We start from the raw sequence: 24,129 nt of genomic DNA, 5'->3' as shown, positions 1-24,129 counted from the left end.
AGCACAGAATTTTCCCCGCTGCTCAACCCAGTCCGTTCGATCTCACTTTTTTACCACTGTTAGTTCCGCAGATGCAACAGGAATAGCGTAGGGAGTACTCGTCTGAAACCGGTGGTTTGCTGTTATTCACGTCACCAACACGTCAATGACATATGAACAATGACGAAAAGTTTATAGGATTGCGCGGCAAAACAAATACATCACTGTTTTTCTGTTTCCCGCAGGGAACTGTAGACGATCTGACGGATTGAAATTCAGCTCTCCATTGTGGGGCTTTTTCTGCGGTGATACACGTCTTCCTACATTAAATGCGGAGCTGGCGGAACCGAAGGCTTTGTCGCATATCTGAGTGACAATTGAACCATTTTGTTATTTCATATCGGTTTTTGCTGGTCAGCAAGAAATGCCAGCTTGCAGCTAAGTACCTCCTCCTCTGGATTTCACGTGAAGGACTAGCACGGTGATTATCAAGACAAAATACATCATCTAGTGCCATGCTCTAAACTGATAGCCGCTGATTACGGGGGCGGTCGAAAGAGGTTTGCTGTTTTTTGGTTGTGGCATCACAGTTGCGAAACCTTTGCCGGTTAATGGTACGAAATTCACAATTCCACGAGCTGCTTGGGGCAACCATGAATGGGAAATACACAGTCGGGGAGTGATTGCGAGATCTTGTTTTCACAAGTGGTCTGATGGTACGTTTATCGCTGAGTCAGGTCACATAATTTGTAGACAATGAGTGTAAGAAGGCCTCTAGAAGTTCCCACCCACTGAGAATCCAGCTAAAGGTGGCAACGAACGGACACGTAATCATCCACACCCTGCAGTGGTAAGGTTATTTAAAGCCAACGACTTATTTCCTTTGGTAACTCTGAGTCCTGTTGAGTGTGAGGAAGCCTGATTTACGCTCTTCCATATCATTTTATTTCACCTGGTGCCGGTAACTGACATTCACATCTAGAGTTCAGTTTCTAGAGTTCCCATTGGGCCTGCCTTCTACAGTTCAGATGAATGGTGGTGAAAGTAGTGGTGAATCCGCTGCCCTTTTATTCGAATCAGCTGATCTGCACAACTTAACATACTTTGTGTGCAGGCGTACGTGTAAAATGAGGACATCGACATTGAAAATACGACCATCTAACCACACTTGTTCTTCTTTCCATCGGATATGGTCTTCGATTCTCGCCCGCGATCAAAACAATAAATTTGGAAGACACGCCGAGAAACCTCACGACTGCTGTGTAGTGTCTTTCCATAAGTGTTTCGAATGTGTCCCCAGAAGAGCGCCGACTCTATCGGGGTATCCTTTGTTTCCTTCCCATGTGTAGATTCGCCAACTCAGGGTGTCCGGAAACTTTGTTCGGCAACTTTCTCAATCGAACTGTTTAGCGAGTGCAGTCAAGCTGGTGCGAGAGCTTGAGCACAGCTTTGAAATCTTTCGTAGGCGTTTGCCACCGTTTTAATTCCAAACTGTAAGGAGCGAGGAGACCTGTCTGTAAGGTTATCTAGGGGCGGTTCTTCATACAAAACGCACATGTGCATACGCACACAACCCACACAGGAGTTTGAGGAGGAGATGTCACAAATGAGGCGTCATCCTGCAGCGTCTTGCTCTACACAACGCCACTTTTTTCAGCCCTTCGCTCCTCCACAGTGTCCGTCCCCGTAGCGTGCTTACTCACTTTGGTCAAACTCGGGAAGGAAGGATAGTGCCTTCTCGTTGCAGGGACAGCTCTCGCTCCCCTCTTCGGTGCATAACTCCCTTGTTGTTTCTGGACGTTCTTTCGGTGTTGTGGGCCCAGTTTATTCGTGCGAAACCCTGGACGATGCAGGTCTTTCGAAGTACCTCTTCGCAGAAGACCGCGATTCGTCGACGCATCATGGCTGTTGTTGCACGTTTGAGCGCGAAGCCGCACGGAAAAACGCGAGCTTGCGGGGCTGTTTTCTCTCGCGTTCAAAGACCACACTACCTTTTGATTCGCTGGTGAGACGGTAAACCCGCCAAGAAGCCCGGCAGTTGACTCACAGTACACGACTACGTGGGTGTCCAGCGCACAAAGACAAGTTCGCGTACCCGTTGGCCATTCTCGTGCAACAGACACACTCCGCGCGCGCTTGTCCATGGCCGGAGATGCGACTCTGCCTGCGCTCCTCCGGTTGCATTTAATTTTCTGTGGAGAAACCACTCAGAGTTGCATAGGGTGTTCTCTGGAAACGACGGTCTTTTGCTGCCTTTCTTCATTTTGTTGGCCTCAACGTGAGCAATCCGTCGCTGCACGTGAATTGCAGTTGCCAGACTCGCGTGAGCGTTGCCGCTACCTCAAGGATTCACGTGCGGTTTTCCGTCATTCATTTCGCAAGTTTTTCGAGACTTTTTGTGAGGCGACTCTGCCGTCTTCGCTTTCTGCGAACTCCACAAAAGGACGGCTCGCGCGCTCTCGTTCGCTCGAGGACCGCGAAACGTCAAATTCGTGTCTGTGTCGTGTAGCAGCTGTTCAAACGACATTTCTCTCGCGTACGCGCTTCCGCGTCTGGAAACTCAAGACCTATACGGACGCTCTTGCAACTCTGAATTTTTCTCCATCCTCGTCCGGAGATTTTTCCCCCCCTGTCCTTCCCCGTGCTGGATACTCGCAGGTCGAGAGGTCGTGCGGCTGACCACGAGTGCGGCACTTTCCCGTCAGTGAGAAGTCCAGAGTCCAGGAAACTTGACCCTTGTTTCCCTGTTTCCCTAAGCTTTCCCCCTCTTTTTCGCCTTCTTCGCTTTCCTCATTCCGTGTATTCCTCACCTCTTCCTCCGAACAGAACCGCCAGCAGTCAACTGCTAGCGCGCTTTCTTCAAACCACGTTACTCTGTAAACTTATCGTTCCCCGACACACCTAGCTTTTTGGTCTCTTTGTTCCACTTCGGTCGCAGACCCACAGAACCTCTCTCGTTTTCTTGGCGGTGCCAGCTCAGAACGCTCAGCGCGCTTTTCCCGCGCAGGAGTGCGTACGATTGGAGTATTTTTTTGGTGCCAGGCGTCGTCTTCGAGACGCGCACTTCTTCTCGCAATGGGGAACACCGTCCAGAGTCCACGGAGCCGACACTACGGCTACTCTAGCATGCGCACAGGTCCCGGTGGAGACTCGCCTTTGCATGCGGACGCTTCTCTCTGTGGATGCCCAAGAACGCACGCCTTGACTTCCGACAGTCGATACAGCATGATGTGTTGCCAGTCGAATGGACGGAAAATGGAGCAGTTCAAAACCCGGTAGGCGCCAATTCACGACGGTATAGAAACTATCTCTCAATTTCTGTCGATCGATATTGTCCATCTGCCTGCGTTTATCTCTCTTTTGCATCTGTTTATCTACATCTGTCTACATCTATTTGTGACTATCTGTCTGTATCTCTGTGTGTTTGTCTGTGTCTGTCTATCCCTTTCTATCTGTATCCTATACCGGCCTGCATCTTTGTGTTCCTGTCTATCTCTCTGTATTCCTCTCTGCATCTCTCTCTATAACTATCTACATCTGTGTATCTATGCCGTTCGATCTACACCTGTCTCTCTCTTTCTATCTGTATTCATATCTCTACCTCTGTGTCTTCCTAAGTGTCTTTATCTGCCTACATATCAATCCTATGCATGAATTGTTTCATATAGATACTCTGTCGCAGTATTTACTGTTTCTGTACACTTTTGTGTAGACGGACCTTATAGGGCGAAAGGTTCGCTGTGAGCTGAACCTTTTTTTTCGCTCGCAGTTCACCATCTGCCTGGTCTGCCGGAAACTGGCGCGTCTCCTGGCAGGGTGACCTCTCCACGCGTGTCTGTTGTGGTGGTCTCTCTAAGATAACGCCTTTTTGTAGAAGATGTCACGGAAACAACTGAGTCTCTGCTACAACTTTGCGGGAGAACGGCAGAACGGCATGCGCGTTCCCTCCACCCGTTTAGGAGGCAGAGTAGCAGGGATTCTCCTCACGGTTTAGGCAACACAGGTCGAAAGGATTTGGATGCTCCAGAGGGCCCAGGACACAGACGCGAAAGTGACAGGGACATGGGGGAACACCGGAAGTCTGCGCAGCTGCTGAGAGGCAGGACGAAACAGAGAATAAAGAGAAGGAACTTTTTTCCTCGGACTCGAGAAGGCGCGTTTGGGGTGGAAGTAACCGTGCGAGAGAGAGGCAGTGTGATAGACCGTGGTGGTGTCTCTCGGTTCCTGATGTGACATGCCTCGTGTCGGGAGAACAAACGCAGGGATTGCGCCCGATAACTTCATGCGAACTGGGTAACGTCTTCGGTATCCTCACCAAGCCGAAGAAGATGCGAGATTGAAGTCCGAGACCTGGGGAGAGTCTTTATCTGCCGAAAAAGCAGTCCCAGTGAGGGGGTTTAGGAACACACTTCTAGAAAAATCTGCGATTTCTCGAGAACCCCGGAACGCCATGCGTTCCCCCATACCTGGCTCTGTGAAAGACTCATTCTTCCTTCCTTCTCTCTGTCTACAATGTGAGACAGCTGGAGCAACGCGTTTTTTGTAGTTCCTTGGATTTCTCTTCTCACAAAAGTTTCACCTCATCCGAAACTCGGACGACATGCAAGTGTCTACAACCTCCTCCCGCCGTGAACGACCTCCTGCCAGATCCTTCTCCACCCCCCCCCCCAATCCCTCTCGACTCCTCACAGACCATTTACACGCACCTTCCTGCCTGTGCCAGGATCTGCTTATTTCCATCTTCAGCTGCGTTGATGCGTTTTCCGTTTCAGAGACGAGGCCCTCGCGACGGCGCGCTACTACCGAGACCGGAACTTCGACCTCGCCCTGCATGCATACAGTGCAGCTCTGGATTTCCCGACTGGGTCCGGTCCTCAGAACAACCCCCACAGACGGCGCGTCGAAGTCGTGCAACTCTCTCAAGAGCTCCAGAAGCTTCCCAAGACCTCTGAAGCTGGAAGGGGAACTGAAGGCGAGTCCTGCAGAGCCGCGAGCACCTGCGGCGACTGCGACAGGGAGGCTTCCTTCTCAAAGGCAGAGATCTGCAGCGCGTCGACAGCGTTGTCGGTGGGAGGGGGCAGCAGCTCCCGCCTGCAGTCTGAGGAGCTTCAGGACGTTTCGTTTGAGATGAAGACGGAGAAAAGCGAGGATGGATCTACTTCGCTGCCGAGTCTCCCGCCTCTCACCCCTGCCCTGTTGGAGCAGGAGGGCAACAGCAACTGCCCGCGTTCGGGTCTCGGCGCTGGACGCTTCTTCCAGAGCAGCTCCAGCTCGCTCGCACTCGAAGCTGCGGCTGCATCCACGGAGGAAAGCGGCGCGCTCTTGACTGCAAAGATTTGCGACGAAATTGCACAACTTTACCTCACGAGAGGTGAGAAAGAAGACGCACTCAGATACTACAACCGAGCCATCAGCCTCGCTCCTGCAGTAGTGGTCTTCATCTACCGCAGAGGCGTGGTTCTGCAGCTCCTCGGTCAGGAAGAAGCTGCCGTCTTCGCCTTTCGACGCGCCCTCCAAGTCGACCCCGAATATAAGCCGGCGCTCTTCAACCTGGGGACCTGCCTCATGCGCCGCGAAGACAGCCGCGACGAGGCGCGCTCCATCTTCCAGAAACTCGCCACTCTCGAACCCGCAGACGACCAGGTGTGTACAGACACCCGAGAGGGGGAAGGGTGTAGGATCTGCAGTTTGAGGTGAACAGGGGAAAGGCTAACTGGAAAAAGTGAGACAAATAGGGAGTTCCTGAAGAGGAGGACGGACTCCAGTGGAAGCGCCTGCTTGCATTGAGGTGTGTTCTCGACTTTTCCACCAGACGCGGTAGATGGATTGTAAAAGCAAACGGATGCTGCATTCATGGAGATACAGCTAGAGGTGGAACGTGCAGCGAAGTTCTGCTGCTCGTGTGGAACTTCACTTTTTCCAGGAAAACAGACACAAAATGCAGCACTTTCTGCATGCGTTTGTACTTTGTACACATTTCTATCTCCGTCGCTTGAAGTCCTCTTCTTTTTCGGCGTTGCTCGTGTAGTCGACCCCATGTGCAAACTATCCACGACTGTGCCCCTCCGAGTAGCTAATATTCGAAGAGATACTCTGTATGCGTGTGAACTGTTTTTAGGTATTGTCACTGGTTGCTCACTGCTACGAGATGGACAGTCGGTTCGAGGAAGCGCTGATGTACAGGCAGCGCGTCGTTCAACTGGATCCACAGAACTTCCGTGCGAATCGAGAGCTGAATCAACTGAAACAACAGATTCTGAAGGAAACCGGCGCGCAGTTCGGCGCGGCGAAGCTCAGAAAAGCCACTACTGTCATGTAACTTTTTCCACAAAAGTGGTGTAAACAGCGCGAGGAAGAAAACGATTCTGCGCTACATCACCGACCGCGGGGAAGAAGAAAGACAAGAAGACGGCTGAAAGGGAGAAAAAAAGGAAGAGCGAAGGAGAGAAGACGCGCTAGACGGTAGAGGGGGAAAACGGGGGGATGAGCAAAGAGAGGTCTAGGAAACTGGGGATTCCTAAAACAGCTTGCATTAGGGAAGGCCATTTGAGACGCTACAAAGGCGCATATACGTTCATGCAGGCCGATACACATTCGTGTAACTTGATATGTATGTGTGAGTATGTGCGTACAACGGGATAAACATATATGTCTGTATATGTACGGATTGTGGGGTTCTCTCTGTACGTGTGCCTGTGACTGTTTCAACTCTCAACTCGCGTGGATATGTACGTCTGCATGCACATGTTTGTTTTCTCTTGGCATACATGTCCTTTGTTGCTGGAGAAAGTTCTGGAAGTTCGTGCGATCTCACTGGTTTCCGGAGGAGGACAAGCTCTCGTGAGCCCACGTGTCTTTTGAGTTTCGTGAACAAAAGTAGACGAAAGTGGATGCACTTACATGGGTATACATTAACGCAAATATCTTTGTATACATGCTCTTCCAGTTATACGCCTCCCTTTGTGCGTGCATAAGTAAATCATACACCCTGACGTGAAGAAGCGTACTTCGAGGATAAATGTGTGCTGTTTGTGTACGACTGTATGACCCGTAGAGTGGAGGCAAGTACGCATAGTCGTACGCATGCGTCTTCACACGTACGTCAAGAAATCGAGAAAAACGGGTTTTTTCTGGGTTGCGGATTGTGAATTCGTTCCTTTCCTTTGTCCCGAAAGCTTCTTTTGCTCACGGGGTGCGTCGCTGAACTGTAGCACTCTTTCCGGTCTTCCACCTACACACACTGTTCTGGTTCATGACACCAGCACAATGCCTGCGACGACCTCTACACACACGCTTACACGCATTCTATGCACTCTTTCTTTCACCTGGTGACACGCATACATATAAATATGTATCGTGTGTAGGCGATTGTGATCTACTGGGATAGGAGCGCTTGGTTCTGGGCGTTGTGCCATGTCTAGCTGAATGTTGTCCACTTTCTCTCGGTTGACGTAATTTCCTGGTGTCTCATCTGGGTGGTTCCGCACTGTATGTGCGCGGGAAGCGTCCACGATTTACTAAAAGTCTACGATATTTCACTTTGCAGATTGACTCGTCAGACCTGCGCCCCGCATCCGACACTTGCAATTTGTTTTTCGTATCGGGCGGTGCACACGTTCTTTTCGCCAGTCATGACACTTGGCCCGTATGGTGTTTGTGGGTTCGCCTGCAAGCTCTTCAGGTTTTTGTGTTTTCTCGGTGGAAAAAGGAAATGCGCACTTGTCTGTGCAAAAGTGGGTTGTGGGCGGGGTGGGCGAGCACTCGAGGAAACCCGGACTTGTCAGAGTGCGCGGAAGTCGCTCTGTCGACTGCCCTTTTGCAACTGGGAATTCGAGGTTTTCTGGCTTGCAAGCGTCCGTGTAAGGCATCACAGTGTTAATGGAGGTAAACCGACACTTCTCCGCTCTTCCGAAAGTTAAGAAACGCAAAAACGAACTCCCGGGGCAGCGGACTCGTTGAGATTGCGGTGCTTGGCAGTACTGTGATAAATGCGATGGACCGCGTAGCCGTCGACAGGATCAACCTTTTCTAGTCTCCCCAGATTCATTGCAGAGTCCGGTAACCAATTCAATCCCTTTCCAGATTCCCTATGCTTCGGTACATATCTTTAGACTGACAAACGGTGCTTCTTCGTCGACGGCACTACGCATGCACCGCGTCTTCTCCCAGGCGCCGAGCGAATCCGGAGTGCTGTGAGCAGACGCCCATGAACTTCAAAAGCATTACTGATTCATGTAGATTAGGAGCGCAGAAACTCATCTGTGCCAAAGGTAGAACGTCTGTCCGCAAAGGGCAGTGCCTGATGTATGTGGCGCCCCAGAAAGTCGTTTTGGCGTCCCCGTAGTAGATCGTAGAAACCAATGGTTATGGGAGGTAGAAATGAAATCCTAAAGAACTCGTAGTGACCTCTTTCCTTCCTGTAGTTCTGCGCGGCGAGAAAAGCATTTCCTTAGGTAGCGATCTGGCATCAGCCCGTACTAGCTGTTTTGTGAAACGAGGGAGAGTCAATCACTCGCGAGTCACAAATGTATTTAGTGAACACTTGATCACTGTTTTTATTGAACACCTACAAAATACGGCGTTTAAGTCAAAAGTTTTGATCTCCCCTCCCTGTCCCCACTTCGATACTTCCTAAGCGCGCAACCCGGGGGTCGTTCTCTTTCATTGACCATAGCAGGTAGAACAAAGAAAAGGGTGAAGTGCTTCGCCTGCAGTTTTCTGGTCGAGTCATCGGAGCTAATCGCGAGAAGCACTCTGTAAAAGTCAGCTAAAATGTTAAACACAAACCCTCGACAGTTGAAGTTTGAGTCCACATCGGTCACGCTGCAGGCGGATGCACACATTCCTGCTCTGTCTCGTTTTCTCAAGAGTGACGTGAAGAACCGGCTTTTCAGATGCTCGCATGGTCAGGACCACCGTACTGAGAGCCTGAAGTTTTGCTTGTAAGGAGTTCCGTTTCTCTCACGCGCGGTCGCTGCACCTTCCAAGAGGATCTTCCGACTTCGTTTTGCATTGTCTGTACACAGGTGCTTCGCGCGACACGAAATTGCGAAACTGCAGAACGCGAGTCGACTAAACAGAAACTTCTCTTTCTAGAGAGAGAGCTACGTGCGTGTAAACGGCTGAAGGTCTCTGTTGCGTGTGCACCAAGGAACCTTTTCCTCGCAAATCCCGAAGTGAAGGGGAGATTTTCTTCTAAACAGAACACCAACTTACAAACATAGCGGTTGAAGGCTGTTACCTCTGCACGTTAGGAATAAAACAGGTGCTACAGCGAGCTGTAAAGCTGCAATGAGCCAGGAGACACAGTGGAAGACTCGTCCAGCCTTTTTATCCGCATGCTCGCGCGAAATTCTACAACGACGGTGTCAAGGCGCGCGCTGGATAGCCGGTGATGACAAAGGACGCGAGCTTCTCACGTTTTAATTTCGTGGTCTCCCAGAAACGGCAAAAAGCACGTTTTTTCGCGCGTCTCATGCCCGGTTGCCTCCAGTGTGCGCATGCAACGCGCAGCTTCTGCGGATTCGACGCGCGTCTCTGCGCTTGCTGTTTCCGGTCTGGACGCAGCTGCAAACGTCGGTGCTTTTCACTTCGTCCGCGATTTTAGAGGACCGGAATCGCGTCTGGAAAACGAGTTAGAAGAAGTCGTTCCACTTCTTCTTTTCTCTGCGAGAGCTCCGTGGCTCCACTTTGCTCCGGTGTCTCCGCGGCTGCGTAAAGACTTTCCACGTTCGATTTTCCTTTTAGTTTCTGAAGTTATGCGTTGTCTTTCCACGAGCGCCTTCTCGCGATCAAAAGTGGTGGCTGTAAACCTCGCAGTTCCTTTTCTGCCGGACGGGACCTCGCTCTCAATTCTCCGTTCGCCGGTTTTCGCCGGTGCGTCCAAGTTCTGCTGCTCTCGTCTCGGCGGCTCTTCAAACGAGTCTGCTTTCTTCTCGCGGCAAGAAGCAGGCAGACGAGGCACTTTCAGCGGGCGCTCAGCGCTCTTGGTTCTCCACCTTCTTGGGGACCTGGTGTGTGTGTCTCTTCTGAAATTCGCTCTTCGCTCGTCGAACATGCGAAGCTTCACCGCAAGAAGATCTCGTCGAGACGAGTATCCGACCTTTGAGCGAAAGATGGAGCAGGAGGAAAGTGACATTTCTCCAAGTTCTTCTCGCTCTTCTTCTGCATGCTTTCTGCTGCTCCCCGGGCGACCTTGCCAATGTGCATGCGAACTCATCTTCCCACGAAGTCGCGCTCTCTGCCCGCACCAAATCTTTGCTAAACCCACAAGCTTTTCTCGATCTTCTCTTCTTCTCTGCTGAGCCACTCACAGGCATATGAATCTTGAAACGTATATACATATATACACACTATATCCACTCGCTTCAATAGCATATATATATATATATAAAGATAGGCATGTATCTATATGCATTTGTGGGTGTCCTGTAGTGCAAGTATCAGGTATGTGGACGTCCGGACGCATGTCTTGTTTTTTTATCAACTGATTCAGAAGTCGATGCTTCCTGCCCCCGCAGGTCGCGTCTCTGTTCTGCGCGAACTGTTCTGTTCTCCCTTAACGCGTAGAGCACTCGCGTTGCATGCGGAGGACGCAAAATGGCGGAGACAAGCGGAGACTGGATGCAGGAGCGCAGCTGGATTGAGCCTGAAGGAGATTTTCTGCGAAAGTCTTACGAACAGTTGCCGCAGCTTTCGCTCGACGCTAACTGTCTCGACACCGCAAGCCGCGACTCTGCTCTCTCGCCTCGCCTGCCCCCGGCCTCGAGCACGACAGAGACGAACTCCCGAGGCAGACACAGGAAACCTCACACACGGCGACCTAGAAGAAATGACGGCGAAGATGAAGGAGAAGATGGAAGCGAAGGAGCAGTCGACGGAGAAGATGGAAGCGAAGGAGCAGTCGAAGGAAACGATGGAAACGAAGGAGCAGTCGAAGGAGAAGGTGGAAACGAAGGAGCAGTCGAAGGAGAAGATGGAAGCGAAGGAGCAGTCGAAGGAGAAGATGGAAACGAAGAGAGGAAAGAGTCACTTGAGTTTGATGACGACTCGGCGACGAGTTCTCTTCGGATTCGATGCCGTCGATGCGAACAGCTTATGGAGTTCGATCCTGGAAGCCGATTCGTACAGGTACTTTCCTCCCTCAAAAGACTCGTTTCGCTGTAGATTTCTGATGTGGTGAGAGTGAATGTCTTAAGAAATTGGCGTTTGCTCCCGCAGAATTTCCAGCGTGTTTTTTCCATATTTTGTAGAATTTCTACGTGCCTATTCGGGAGTTCGAGAACGCGAACGACGCGTAACGCACGATGACCTTTGCAGATTCAAAATCCCCTTGTGGCGAAAACATGTTCCATCGTGTGTGAAGAGACATATTCTTGAGAATGATGCTCGTCGGCTCGAAGGATCCGGGAGCCTTTTCAGCAGCAGAAAGGAACTTCCACCGTGAATGTCTTGACTTTTGCACAGCTTGTACACACGCGGTGGTTCTGCAGATCCACGCTGTATATCACGATTCTTGTGCTCATCCTATGAAGGAAACTCGCCAGGTGAATGTGGTACTCGCAAACGTTTATTATTCTGGGTGCATCGCATCGCTTTCGCCATTTCGAGATCCTTCTACTGGCCAGGAGAGAGAGTCACCAGACGATAGGATCCATGATTCGGGACTCCTCTAAGGCGACGCGCGCGGCCGTGTATGTATCTGCATGCAGTTGCTAGCATAAATTTCCGTATGCAGGTCTGTGCATGCAATTCGTGGATTTGTCTTGTTTGCGGTGTGGCTGTTGTCGGCAGTGCTGCCGATGCTCAGCGATCAACCAGGTTCTGCGACGCGGGGAAGACGGAGTGCATGCAGGCGGAGAGGTAAGGTGCTTGGAAGCAAACCAGTCCACTTTTCTCGTGTGCCAAGGGCCGAGACTCCCCGAAAAATCTCTTTTTCTTGGGGTGCATATTAGTCGACATGTTTCTCTCGTCTTCTGTTCCCTGTCGTAACCTTGTTACATTGCTGTATACGTTATGTTTCTCTTTTCGTTCTCTCTGTATCCCTTCAGAGCTGCATGCATATACACGTGTGCTCTATCTCTATTCCCTTTCTCCTTTGCTGCCCCTACGTATTCGTCCATGCGTATCTCTCTATCTCTTTCATATGCACGCGCATGCGCGTACATGCATCGAGGTCAACAATTCTATTGCTGTGCATTTGTCTCAAGGGTCAGGACCCTACTGGCTGTCGGCGTTGGTCACGTGAGGATTGCGACCGTTCCGTCGGCAGTTTGTGGTCGTCGATTCTTCGGAAAGTTTAAATTGTCATTGCCCCCCGCGGAGCGGCGTTTGGGCTACAGCGTTTTTGTGGTGTGGTGCATGCACTTTACGTTGTCCGCTGGGTGGCGATGCCCTTTCGACGCAGCCACAACTTTCCAACAGATAGCAGCTGTGAGCGGATGCATGTTTCTCGGCTGCTGCATGCAGCGTCGCTCTTTTTCAGCGAGAGATACCTGCTTCTCGTGGGTGGTGTGCGCCGGTGTCCCGAACTGGGAACCGTTTTCCTGTTTTCAGGTTCTCGGCATGATCTGTGCAAGGTGTTTAACGACGAACTTGACTCCGAGCGACAAGCGCTTGGTTCGTTGCGGGGTCTGTGGAACTATTTCTGTGGTGCATGCAAAATTGCGAGCGAATTCTGAGCAGCCCCCCGAGTAGAGTGTCGGAGGGGAAGAAGGACGTTTTCATAGCGCGAAAGAAAAGGATGGAACGGGGGAAACACGACGTTGCCGAAGCGGCCTCGCGCACCCTCGAAACTACGAAGTCGAGACGGCAAAAAACCGGTCTAGGCTCGCAGAGAACACTGGAGATAGCGAGCACGTTGCCTGTGGGCAGTTCAACCGGCCTTTGCCCTTGTCAGAAGACGCAGGCGCATGCAGGATTCGTTTCTGCACTCACACAGAAGCTTTCGGCGCATAGAGAGAGGGGGTGAAAACAGGTTTCGGTCGGTTTGCAGAGCGTTTTAGAAACTGGATTTTTAAAAACGACTTTGCTATCCGAACAGTAGTGAAGTCAAGGGTGTCGTGTGAAATGTACTTCACGGTTTACACGCTTCACTTTACTGTATAGGGAAGAGATGGCTGTTTCGGCGGCGACTGACAACAACGCGACTTGACCACCGGTGCCTTCCAGAAAGGGTGGCAGGTTTGCCCGTAGGCAAAAAGCTTTTCGGGAGACACAGAAAAACGCCGAGAAGGCTGCGAGTCGACTGCAGAAGTGTGTGTGCGCTCGTGTCTTTCCAGAACGGTTCACGTAGCGACCTCTTGATTCCTTTTGTTTTGGTATGTCTGTCTGCATGCGCGTGTGTAAAACCACACAGCGACAGGGAACTTGGGGCAAGCCGTGTCTTGTGGCGGAACTTTTTGTCTCTCCTTTTTTTCGACTTCCGACGGTCAGGTTTCTGCGAATCTCCACTTACAGATGAGATTCGTGTAGCGTTCTTCAACTTTGTAAAACCATGTTTTCCAGAGTAACTGACGAGCGCTGTGTCATCAACGACAGACACAAGTTCTTCCTGTGTCCGCTCACGGACTTGGAAAGAAAACAGAATCAAGGGACGGCTCTGCAGTTGCCGCAGTACCAAAGTGCCCCGCAAGAGGGAGACCCGGCTCAAAAATCCAGCGTATATATGTAAAAAAGCCAACTTGTGTGTGTACAAGCTGCACAAACCTGATCTTCACGTTGCTAGCTACTTCGTAGTGTTGGGATTCTGTGAGGAGCACTCAGTTCTACTCGTCTGTATCTACGACTCTGGACTCGATGATGGTATCTTTATCCTTTTAAAATTCACTGCAGCCGTGCTGTTGTAGGTGCTATTTCGGAATTCTTCCATGTGGTGGGAGCTGGAAAATCACGCGAGCGGTACACCTGCGAAAAAGTGGTATGTCAGGGATCGTGTGCCGGCTAGTTTCTGCTGCCTCGAAAAGCATCACCGACACAGGTTTCTCTCTTGAGATACACCAGCCACGATTGAGACTTGTATGCGTTGTAAACGCTAAAAGAAGTTTCAGTTTGTGTTTCCGACCGTTTGCCAGCATGAATCCAAAGAAAAACCTGGCAAATAAGACCGTCTGTGCTAGGAATTCTCATCAGGTACTTTACTCGTGGACAGCTCTGAGTCCGTGCATGCATGTCTCCTGTTGCTTTTCAAGGGAAGTCTGGTTTCCCGTTTTCGTTGTTCATTGTGTCCTTCAACTTGTTTTTCTCCTTTGTTTCTTTGGTTCTCGTCCGAAGAATTACCGCAGAAAGTCTTTTTTTCCCGCGGTCGGTCCGGAAACGAACACGTTTTGACTCGAGAGTCCGGTACGGCGCCTGTCGGAAGAGTGACTTTCCTGTCTGTAGACACTCTCAACTTGTAGAACGGTCACTTCCTCGCCTCCATGGTTGATTCCCAAGCTTTCTCCAGATCCTCGCATAGGTCTGCTGCTGAAACGACGTCGGTCGGCTTTTGTCGTTCTTTTTTCCCTCGCTCTTTCTCTTCCGTAAAATTCTATCTGGCGACGAGGAAAGCGGACGCTGCTGGGGCTGGACAGAGCTCGTTTCTGGCCACAGAGAAGCGCAGAGAAAACGGACAGAGCTCTTTGACGTTTTTTCTTCATCTGCCGCGGTTCAGCTTCAGTTTTTCTGTGTTGTGCACCTTTCCCTCCCCGCTGATATGTCGCCGGTCGGCAAAAGCTCAATAGGGCGACGGAAAACCCCCAGGATCTGCAGTTTTCAGTGAAGAGTTTACAACGTCCATCCCACACAGTCCCATGTTTGAGGACTCGTGAAAAGTCTGCACGCATGGAAACTCGGTTTTCCGCGAAAGCAGCTGGAGAAAGTTTGGCGCGTGCCGACTCGGAGCGCCTCGAGTTTTCCGTTTTTCTGGCTCCAATGGGAGAAATGCTTTGTTTCGTCAGTTCCCGTCTCCGTCTTGTCGGCGCTTGAACTGTTCATCTGGTTCGTCAAAAAGGGAAGAAGTGTGTCGGTTTCAACAGAAGAATCTTCGCAGTCAAGGGGAGTGAGAAGCGCCACTCCTCTCTGCGTGGACACTGATTTCTTGTTTTCACGGGTGGTTGAGGTTGGGGACCTTGTTCTAGAAGAAGGAAATTAGACGCTGCGCAGGGGGTGTGGTGGAGTGATTTGCTTGTTGTTTGTCCGGAAAATGGAAGAAAATGTCTCTGGCTCGGAGGCGAGTGCGAAAGCGGACCCCCCAGTGATCGAGGTCGCGGGTGTGTCCGTGAGGTCGCTTCCCCCCCGCCCACACACGCGGAAACACCACAGACAACCTGTCGATTTGGACGGTTGCTTTTCGAACACAGACACTCACACTGTTCCCTTTTCCTCTTCGCGAGATAGAGAGACCCAAAACCCTGCACACACGGCTGTGTCCTTAGCAAAACCTCCCGCACCATTCGAGCATAGTCCCTGTCGGCCAACAGACCAGCCGCGCAGTTGCGTAGAGCCCTCAGACTCACTCGCTTCGACTGTAGAAAGTGGAGAAAAGTCCATGGAAGGTCGTCAAAACGCGGGAATTCCTGCTCCGGCCGCGGACACAGACAGACGTTGCGGGTTCGAGTATCTGGACCACACTGCCGATGTCATCATCCACGCCTGGGGTTCGTCGCTCGGAGAAGCGTTTGAAAGAGCAGGACAGGCGCTCTTCCACTACATGACAGATACTGGGCGCGTGGAGGCGCGCGAGCGGCGAACGATCGACGTTTCAGGGAGAGACTTGGAAGACTTGCTTTTCCACTTTCTCGATGAATTGCTTTTCCTCTACGGAAGTGACTACTTCGTAGCACGCAAAGTCTCTGTCACTGAACTCGACTCCGCAAATGGACGCCTCGTCTGTGAGGTCGCGGGCGAACGCTTTGACCGGACGAAGCACTCACAGGGGACAGAGGTCAAAGCGATCACAATGCACGAAATGAAAATCTGGCGAAAGCCGCAGAGAGAGGCTCTAGGGTCCGAAGGGGGGGCAGAAACAGACAGAGAGACAAGGGGTGAGAAGCCTGTCGAAGTTTTTGTCCTCGTGGACATTTAACGGCTTCAACTGTCTCGCTTCTTGCAGACACTCAACTTGTTAAAACTTGTACTTTTTGCGTGTCGGCTTCCCTTTTCTGTCTTTCCGGTTCCCTGTTCGCTCCATTTCAAGGACTTCTCTGAGCTAATTGAAGGAAAGCAAACGTCCATGTTCACGTCCAACCCCGAGACGGATTGCGCGAAACTTCGGAAGTGCCCTGCTTTTCCTCCATCTGTTAAGGAACGGGAGAAGCTCGAGTGCATGCGCCCACAGTTAACGGATCCCCGGACTGGACTGCTGCAGCCGGGGAAGCAAGTGGCTTCCAGTGTTCCACAGTTACGTTTGCTCAGTGACGAGAGTCAGCCACAGATTCAAGACAGATTCAAGAGAAATCGCCAGGCCTCACATAAAGGCTGTTTAGAGAAGAATGCCACGTCCTTGCGCCTTCGTAACTGATTTTATCGTGCTCGCGCGCCGGTGCTGACTAGACAGAGGAGCAGCCGATAAACATGTTCAAGAAAAAAGAATATATATTTATGTGTAAATATATATGTTTATATATTTGTATGTATATAAAAACAGGTGTGGTAGATAGAGCAGTGCGTAGAGATACTTAGAGAAATCCATATAGGTAGATAGAGAAGTGCATACAGGTGTACATACGTATCTAGACAGAGAGATGAAAGCCGGGAAAAAGATAAAAAGAAACAAAGGCGGTGTCTCCGTTGGGAACCAAGATCCTCTTGGACTCGTCACGCAGCAAGGACGTTTGACAGCGTCTGTCTCTAAGCTTTGAAGTCATTTTATGAACTCTACTAAATCGCTGAAGACACAACTGTTTCTCATGACACCAAAACGAAAAGCCGTTGTCCCCATGCAATACACTGACAGTGAAGAATCATCGATGGAGCTTCACCGTCCACAGTAGCGGCAGCCACTCATATATATATATATATATATATATATGGGTATATCTGTAAACATTTGGCTATACATAAATGTATGTAAAAAAATGTATATGTATTTATGCATAGAGAAGTGTATATGACTGGGCATTCGCTCACATATACATGTAGAAACACGTATGTAGATCTATACATGCACGTATATACAGATCTGTATGTGTCAACTTTTGCCAGTACATGAATTAATATGTGATGTGCAGAACATGTAACCAGGTAGAAGTGCTTGTTCACAACAAAAGCTACTTCTGTGAGTGTAGACAATATCGCCAAAGCGCTTTCGGTAAGGCGCTTTCACGGATCGGCAAGACGTGAGCTACGGTGGCTCTCGAGAGTTGAATTTATGTTGATACAAAGATTTCTGCGTATTTGCTGAAGACACGACATCCACCGTTTGAGAGGTAACTTGAGCTGTAGCTGACGCCGCAGTTCGATCAAGACTCCAAGTACGGCTGTCCACACATTGCGTGCTTTGCAAAGTCCCCAATTTTTTGCACGCAGGGGATGCCGGCATCGAAAGAAAGAACAACTACAGTTAAACTCCCTGCTGCAGAGTGTATGGCATTTCTAGGTTCTACAGAACGCTTGTGTGCGGAAATGTACGTGCTAAGAGTTGAAATTCTCGCACCCGGGATCTCACCTGTCTTTGTTTAAGACATGACAGTTCTCTTGTGTTGTTCCTGACCACGTTTTGTGCATTTTCGTGGCATCCAGCAACGAGTGGAGCAACCCTGTGTATTCGAGCTGTACGAACACTGAGTCCTTTTTTTCGCTGGTTGCCATCTTCCCATAAAACGTCTGCTTTGCTGCGAATCTGCACGGAGAACATCCTTTCATTCCCTCGCTGTGCAGACACCCTCAAGGCTCCAACAGATCCTAGAACACCGCCTCCTGTGCGACAAACGGCAGCCGTGTTTCACAAGGAAACCCTCTACTTCGAAGACATCGTTCAGATCGCATTTCTCTGTATTTCCTTGTCAACGCATCATCTGCCTCTACCCTATAAGAAAAAGCTAACTCCAAAGAGAGTTCCCTACAAATAAAAATATCCTTGTGTGTCTCGCCGCTGTCTCGTTTCAGGGGGATCTCTTGTTGTGCGTGCACTGGGGTTTAACGGGTGAGACGCCTTCCGAGTCGGGAGTGCCCGAATACAAGCCACTGCGATGTGCTTCGTTCGAGCGCCGCTCCCCGCGAGGGGTGGAGAACAGGCAACGAAATTACGGATTGTCTCCTACGCCAGCGACAGGACGTTCGCAGAGTTAACACAGAGACTGAACAGAGAAGATGAGAATGCTTCTTCCCCTCCGACAGAAACTCTGAAAAAGCACCTTAGTTCTTGTAGCCTCGGGACTTTCTGCGTCCACGCGCCTTCTCGAACTTGCGACCAGTCGAGCGCACATACGGGCGGGCCTTGGAGCCCGGAGTACCTGCAAACCAAAAAACAATCGTTGAATTTAAACGCGTGCAAAGAATCACACATCCCAACGCAATAAACACCGGTCTCTACTCACACATATAATTACAGATATGCGCATGCATAAGCACGAATGAGAGTCCCTGTACTGGTATGATGGTATGCAGGTATTAACGTACGTGCCCTCATAAGCAACTACTTTTGTGCCCTATATACATATATATATACATATATACATATATATATGTATATATATATATATAGCTGTGTACATCTGTATGCATGCTGTGTGAGTTTAGCGTGTTCGCGTAGAACATCTCGACGCAAAAGAGAGCACTTGGCACGGAGTGCGAGTGCAGGGCGCGCTTCGTCTCGAAGCCCGACCTGCGGCGCAGCCACCAGAGGGCAATTCCCGAGAGGAAGAACACAAAACACAAACGAGAAAGGAAACCTGCCTACCAGGGGCAGCGCCGAAATGCTTGTCAGCCTCGCGGCTCTTGGTGGCGGCGCGGAGAAGGACACACTTGGAACCCTTGGGACGTCGCAGAGCGAGTTGATCGAAGGTGAGGCACTCGCCTCCCGCCTTCTCCAAGCGACGACGCGCAGTCTCCGAGAAACGCAGAGCGCAGACCGTCAACTTCGGGGCGTGGACCATGCGGATGTCATCTGGAGAACGGAAGAACACCCGGAACGCACGTCAAACTCAGAAAAACCACGACGCAGCCCCAAAACCCGTGAAAGCTGTGCAATCCTCGCACGTGAACACCCTGACGAAGCACTGAGGTGTCTGTACACTCGACACGAGCAGTCTGCGCCAGACACCTGGGACTGCCTCGACGCTTCGTTCCGGAGGTTTACACCTGGAAAAGCAGCTCCACACTGGCTCACACGACAAACGCGCCTCTGCAGAGCGAACAGCAAGAAAGGCCGCGCGCCTGCACAGACCGCGGCATGTCCCCCATGTCTTCTCTGCGTTTCGCGCGCCATGATCATCCCCGGATGGCTCCAAGTCTGTGTCGACGCACCAGTGACAGAGCCGACGAGCACCGCAATGTGATCCTCCTTGCCCTTCATGTGGCGCGCGAGCTTCGAGAGGGACATCGGAGCCTTCAGCCTCTTGGGGTTCATGAGGCGCTTGAGCACCACGGCGTTGAAGCGACTGTTGGTGCGACGCGCCAGAAACTGGTAGAGCTGCAAAGTCATACAGCATCTCGGAAAAGGCATCTCCACCTCTGTCAGAAATCGCTTCAAGTCGAGCTCTTACAAGCCACATGAGCATGCCATTTGCACCCCAACCCACACCGGCAAGCGAGCAAGCGTTTGACCAAGCTGTTCTGGCACGGCGCGTCTTCACAGAAACGCATGCACGGTTGTGCGCCAGTGACATGTCCACGAGCAGTGTTCACCAACTCTCACGAGAAACACAAAACCTCAACCGGCGTTCCAAAGGCCTGAAGTCTCTCCAGGTTCAGGCTGACTCTGCGCCACAGGCGTTCGACGCCGACTTCCCAAGGAGACATTTCTTTCATTGAGAACGCCTCTCGGCTCGCAGGCAGTGTCGTCGCGAAGACCAGAGGGCCGGCAGCGAAAACGCCCCAAAACGGACCTTAAAACTTGTGTGTGCCTGCTGGACGTTCACACGGAGGAGCCTTTCGGCTGTGCACAAAGACAACGAAAAAGAACCGGAGAACGAGGACTTTACTGCACAGAGAGAAGCCTTACCTTCACAAGAAGACGAAGGTACGGGTTCTGGGACTTGACAGTCCGGCGACCGCCCTTCTTCTTGCGGCCGTTGCGCTCAAGATCGATACCCTGAAAGAAACCGAAAACACATCGACGATTTTCCCCGATGACCAGAGGATTTTCACAGGTTGTCTGTGTGTTGCTAAAGTTCGCAAAACCACCTCTCCTCTGCTCATGTTTGAAGGACAGACTGCTGCAGTCAATTCTCCACTTCTCTTTAGTCTCGGAGGTGAACACCACAGAAACGCCAGACGAGCAGAACGGACAGACTCTTTTCTGTTGTACCGCCTCTCCCCAGGAAACGCTGGTAAAAAGACCCTTCGATGAGTCAAAGGTCACGGGAAACCCAGAACCGACGCAGTTCCACACAGATTCTCAGAGACGAAACCCCGGCAAAACCGCCCGAGAGTATCTTTGCATCAGACTCGCGAGACACAGTCTGTACAGAGAAACCGCAGTGTTCAAAGCAGTCACGCAAGCGCCCTCACATCCTGACAACAACAGCCCCATCGAACTCAGTTGTCAGTATCTTATCCCGTGGTGGCGTGGAACGGGAATTCTACATGCAAACACGGGAGAGCAGTAGCTTGGTCCTCGACGAAAACGTATGCATAGACATCCATGGGCGAGGCTTCCGCAGAGAGGTGCCGTTTACAGGGAAGCAGCCGGCACACCCCCCGTTCTCAGCCATTCGTCGAAGAGTCCAAACGCAAGAGAGACCAGCTGACACGAAAGCAAACTCTCCAACAGGAAAAGAAAAAACATTTCACAGCGCGACAGCTCCTTCTTCTCGCTCGTTGTTCCTGCACGGGGAACTCTCCCTTTCCCTCCCCGCGTCCGCGGGTACGCTGGATGTGCCCTCCCGTGGACGGGCAAGAAGCCTGGGTATCCAGCACCTTCATGAAAGTTTTGGAATGTGTCTTTCCCTCGCTTTTCCCGGTGGTGTCTCATTTTCTCTGCCCCCCCGCTCCTCCCCGCTTTCCGCGATTCGGAACTCCGCATCGGCACGCCGAACGCCACGCGCGGCCGCGGGGAAATTGAGTTTTTTCGGGGGGCGAGGCGTCGGACGGATCGAGCGCGCGAGGGGGGTTTTCCGTTTTTTCTTGGAAGAAGAGAGGCGAAAAACTCGGGAGTTCGGTACACATTTCGAGGGCGAAGCGCGCCGAAGGGCGGAGAGAAATGCCCCACACACCGGGAGAGAAAGAGGGGGGAGAGGCGCAGCGAAGCAAGAGCCTTACCATTTTTAGTCGGGGAGCAGACGAGACAGAGACAGCCCAAACCGTTAAAGAAAAAAGCTGAGCCCCGCAGGCTGCGTCGTCTCCTCTCTCGAGAACGCCACAAAAAGAAATCCAACGAAAGAGAAACGAACCTCTGCGGTGGTTGCCGTGAGAAAAATCGCCCTTGCATGGCCCTACCGCGCGCGAGTCCCGCCGGCGTATATTGGGTGTGAACGGAAAAACCACAGCGGGGAAAGCAGAGCCGGCGCAACTCTCTAAAATAGCGAGGCTTTTCACCGGCCATCTTTTCTCCAGATCGCTGCAGCGCAGGGGAATGACTTCTCAAACAACGCAGACTCTCTCGAATCGTTCGACTCTTCGATTTGGATGGTCCCGTGGCGCGTCTGTGAAACAACGGATGATTCCGGCTCTCAGCATTGGCCTGCGTGGCGGGGTGCTTTTTTTTGCGACTTCAGATCGATGACGGATTTAGCTATGGCGTAGTTGTCCTTTCAACTGACGGACTTTTTAGATAGTTTCACGTGGAGAGGCTATCGACAGAGAACGGGAGCTTTTGCCGACCCTAGAGACGGGGGTAGTTGGTGTGAATGGGTTTCCGACAAAGGGAGTCGGCGGCTAGAAAAAGACGCGCTGGCGTTTCTGACGGGCGAACTAACTTTGTAGCTTTGCCGCGCCTTCTGATTCAGCTGGCAGAATACGTGAGAGGTAACCCGGCAGCTTGCGCGTGAAAGCTGTCGTCCGTAAAACTGTTAGCTCGGTAGGGATTCAGCAGCGTTTGCGAATGCAATTTACCGATGAACCACTGCGCGAATGTCCGGTTCCGTGTCACGGAGTTGCTGGGGTTACGACATCCAGCAGCTCGTTCTCGAGAGGTTGATGGCTGCCGAAATGGGCGCCTTCCTCAGGACTCGAAAGCACTGAAAGGTTCAACTTGCGCGAAAACATATTCGGCGGTCTTTAGTTCCCTGAACTTCGAAGGCGACAGCCGCGTCGCAGCGGGGGTTTGTGCGAAGGATATTTCCCTGCCACATTTCAAAACCGGAGAGGGATACAGGCGATGATACGCCAGCACAAGGATCAGAATGTCCATCTTTGCAGCTGGCACCGTCTGTGTTCACTGTTGTGCATCCAAATGCCTTTCTCAATGCACAGATTTTACCGGTACTTGCAAGTGAATCTATGTCTTCTTACTTTACCGCCGATGTATATACATATATATATATATATATATATACTTACTGTGCCTGTACATGGTGTTCCATAAGTGCATGTCTCCGTGCAATGAGTATGTCACTTTTCGAGGGTGTCGCTGTTCGTCGCCCAAGTATCAGAGCACGTAGACGTGCCTCCTACAGTCTTCTGTCATGTCCTCATCCGATTTACTGGGCAGCGAACGCTTCTTTCTTGCGCGTGATTTGCGTTCACCGCCTCACCCACAAATGGGGTTGTGATGGCCATACGACGAGCCGCTGTTTCCCGCGTCAGCACTTTGCCGTCTTCACGTCGAGTCCACAGAGGCCGGTTTGTGTATGCATGTGCATCCGTGTTTGGAGAGGGATTCGATGTGAGTGTGTGAAGACACATAGCTCTTCTGCATTCGCGGCTTTCGCTCTCTGGGGAAGAAGCGTCACTGGCTACACATCTCGAAATCAAAGAGCACGGAGACTGTTTCCAAACTTGCATAGATTTTCTTCGCGAGAACTTCAGACGAAAAATTGGTCAGGCGAGATGACACGGACTCAAGAACTCCGTTTTTTATTTCAGGAAAGGCAGTGCCCCCGAAATGGACGAGTTTTTTGCTGCGAATCCCTGGACACATTTTCACCGTTTCTCTCTCCACAGGAAGCGAGGAACCTTCGTTTAAAGGACGACGCTCGGTCCAGAAAACTGCCTTTGAAGCCTTTTCTCGCTTTGCTGGATGCTCGTGAAGTGTCTTTGGATATCCGGTTTCTGTAGAATTCACCTCCACCAGGGCATCTTTGCAAAACCAGCATCTGTGACCAATCTGTACGAAGAAAGATGCCATACACATTGGGCGGTCGAGGAGAGCGCGGTTGTTCGCGCTACAAACCCCATGCGAACTGGGCGTGATTATTTCTGAGCAGTTCTTCGTAGACACACAAGCACGCATGTGCAAATGAACATTTTAAGAACGAGTGCATGCGTTCGCACACACAAACACCCAGGGAAATGGAGGAGTGTGGATTTACCCACACACTGCGGTGCACGCGTCGATCTGGTGTGAATGCACCTTACCTCTAGCGATCCTCACTGGCAACTCGTTACCTTTGACGACGTGTGCATCTAGACTACTTCTTTGTAGCCTTCATAGCGTTCAGTCCCCGAGCATTTCGAATTCTTTTTTCTCACATATACATACATTTACATTTCTCTCTCCATATATATATATATATATATATATATGTACATCTCTCTCTCCATATGCACAAATATATACGTGCTTACGTATATATATATATATATTTATATACGTTTGCTACATTTGCCTCTCTTTCTCTCCAGATACACGCGTGTACAGCCCTGTCTCCTTCTGTATATGAATGTGTATACTCTTTATGTGCTGCAGAGAGCTGTAGAGCGTGAGTGTCTTTTTGATTTGAATGCTGTGCATAGGTGAGCTGAGAGACAGGCCTTCGATTTGACTCCTGTTTCGGCAAAAGACTTCAACCGCTCTGAGTTCCAAAAATTGGCTTGAAGCGGCATCGAGAGAGCGTGTGTGGCGCATCTAGC

At 51.0% G+C, this 24,129-nt stretch overlaps 5 protein-coding genes across 5 annotated transcripts; 3 read left to right on the top strand and 2 right to left on the bottom strand.

Annotated features, from left to right (window-relative positions):
• Window positions 1–1,985: 1,985 nt before the first annotated feature.
• On the top strand, window positions 1,986–8,019 carry TGME49_299970 (tetratricopeptide repeat-containing protein). Its single transcript, XM_002371679.2, has 3 exons — window positions 1,986–3,254; window positions 4,752–5,622; window positions 6,098–8,019. The coding sequence occupies exons 1-3, from the start codon at window positions 3,055–3,057 to the stop codon at window positions 6,296–6,298; spliced, it is 1,272 nt and encodes a 423-aa protein (XP_002371720.1). The 5' UTR covers window positions 1,986–3,054; the 3' UTR covers window positions 6,299–8,019.
• On the top strand, window positions 7,673–13,508 carry TGME49_299980 (hypothetical protein). Its single transcript, XM_018782372.1, has 5 exons — window positions 7,673–7,863; window positions 8,231–9,855; window positions 10,500–11,109; window positions 11,773–11,841; window positions 12,535–13,508. Exons 2-5 carry the CDS (start codon window positions 9,480–9,482, stop codon window positions 12,545–12,547), a joined length of 1,068 nt encoding a protein of 355 aa, XP_018635208.1. The 5' UTR covers window positions 7,673–7,863; window positions 8,231–9,479; the 3' UTR covers window positions 12,548–13,508.
• Window positions 13,509–13,813: 305 nt separating this feature from the next.
• Window positions 13,814–16,181, top strand: TGME49_299990 (archease family protein). The gene has a single exon (XM_018782373.1). It carries the CDS (start codon window positions 15,161–15,163, stop codon window positions 16,040–16,042), a length of 882 nt encoding a protein of 293 aa, XP_018635207.1. The 5' UTR covers window positions 13,814–15,160; the 3' UTR covers window positions 16,043–16,181.
• Window positions 16,182–16,403: 222 nt separating this feature from the next.
• On the bottom strand, window positions 16,404–17,840 carry TGME49_299995 (hypothetical protein; the record flags this gene model as incomplete). Its single annotated transcript, XM_018782374.1, has 2 exons — window positions 17,624–17,840; window positions 16,404–16,505 (listed from the first exon to the last, which is right to left on the bottom strand). Exons 1-2 carry the CDS (start codon window positions 17,810–17,812, stop codon window positions 16,404–16,406), a joined length of 291 nt encoding a protein of 96 aa, XP_018635206.1. The 5' UTR covers window positions 17,813–17,840.
• Window positions 17,841–18,185: 345 nt separating this feature from the next.
• Window positions 18,186–23,725, bottom strand: RPL18 (ribosomal protein RPL18). The gene is made up of 6 exons (XM_018782375.1): window positions 21,379–23,725; window positions 20,120–20,209; window positions 19,423–19,588; window positions 18,857–19,063; window positions 18,312–18,410; window positions 18,186–18,254 (listed from the first exon to the last, which is right to left on the bottom strand). The coding sequence occupies exons 1-5, from the start codon at window positions 21,379–21,381 to the stop codon at window positions 18,313–18,315; spliced, it is 564 nt and encodes a 187-aa protein (XP_018635205.1). The 5' UTR covers window positions 21,382–23,725; the 3' UTR covers window positions 18,186–18,254; window position 18,312.
• Between the last annotated feature and the right edge of the window lie 404 nt (window positions 23,726–24,129).

This window comes from Toxoplasma gondii, chromosome XII (assembly GCF_000006565.2).
Source record: "Toxoplasma gondii ME49 chromosome XII, whole genome shotgun sequence".
Classification (NCBI taxonomy): domain Eukaryota; phylum Apicomplexa; class Conoidasida; order Eucoccidiorida; family Sarcocystidae; genus Toxoplasma; species Toxoplasma gondii.
The sequence above is the reverse complement of the archived record's forward strand: the minus strand, read 5'-3'. Positions and strand labels throughout refer to the sequence as shown.

Bases quoted from the DNA above. Each gene is read 5' to 3' on its own strand.
- TGME49_299990 (XM_018782373.1), top strand. From the start codon at position 15,161: ATGGAAGAAAATGTCTCTGGCTCGGAGGCGAGTGCGAAAGCGGACCCC.
- TGME49_299980 (XM_018782372.1), top strand. From the start codon at position 9,480: ATGCAACGCGCAGCTTCTGCGGATTCGACGCGCGTCTCTGCGCTTGCT. The intron at 9,856-10,499 runs GTGCGTCCAAGT...CTGCCCCCGCAG, and splicing joins CCGTTCGCCGGTTTTCGCCG to GTCGCGTCTCTGTTCTGCGC. The intron at 11,110-11,772 runs GTACTTTCCTCC...TGTTGTCGGCAG, and splicing joins CTGGAAGCCGATTCGTACAG to TGCTGCCGATGCTCAGCGAT.
- TGME49_299970 (XM_002371679.2), top strand. From the start codon at position 3,055: ATGGGGAACACCGTCCAGAGTCCACGGAGCCGACACTACGGCTACTCT. The intron at 3,255-4,751 runs GTAGGCGCCAAT...TTTCCGTTTCAG, and splicing joins ATGGAGCAGTTCAAAACCCG to AGACGAGGCCCTCGCGACGG. The intron at 5,623-6,097 runs GTGTGTACAGAC...AACTGTTTTTAG, and splicing joins TCGAACCCGCAGACGACCAG to GTATTGTCACTGGTTGCTCA.
- RPL18 (XM_018782375.1), bottom strand. The intron at 19,064-19,422 runs GTGCGTCGACAC...TCCGTTCTCCAG, and splicing joins GCTCGTCGGCTCTGTCACTG to ATGACATCCGCATGGTCCAC. The intron at 18,411-18,856 runs GTAGGCAGGTTT...TTTGGTTTGCAG, and splicing joins GCATTTCGGCGCTGCCCCTG to GTACTCCGGGCTCCAAGGCC.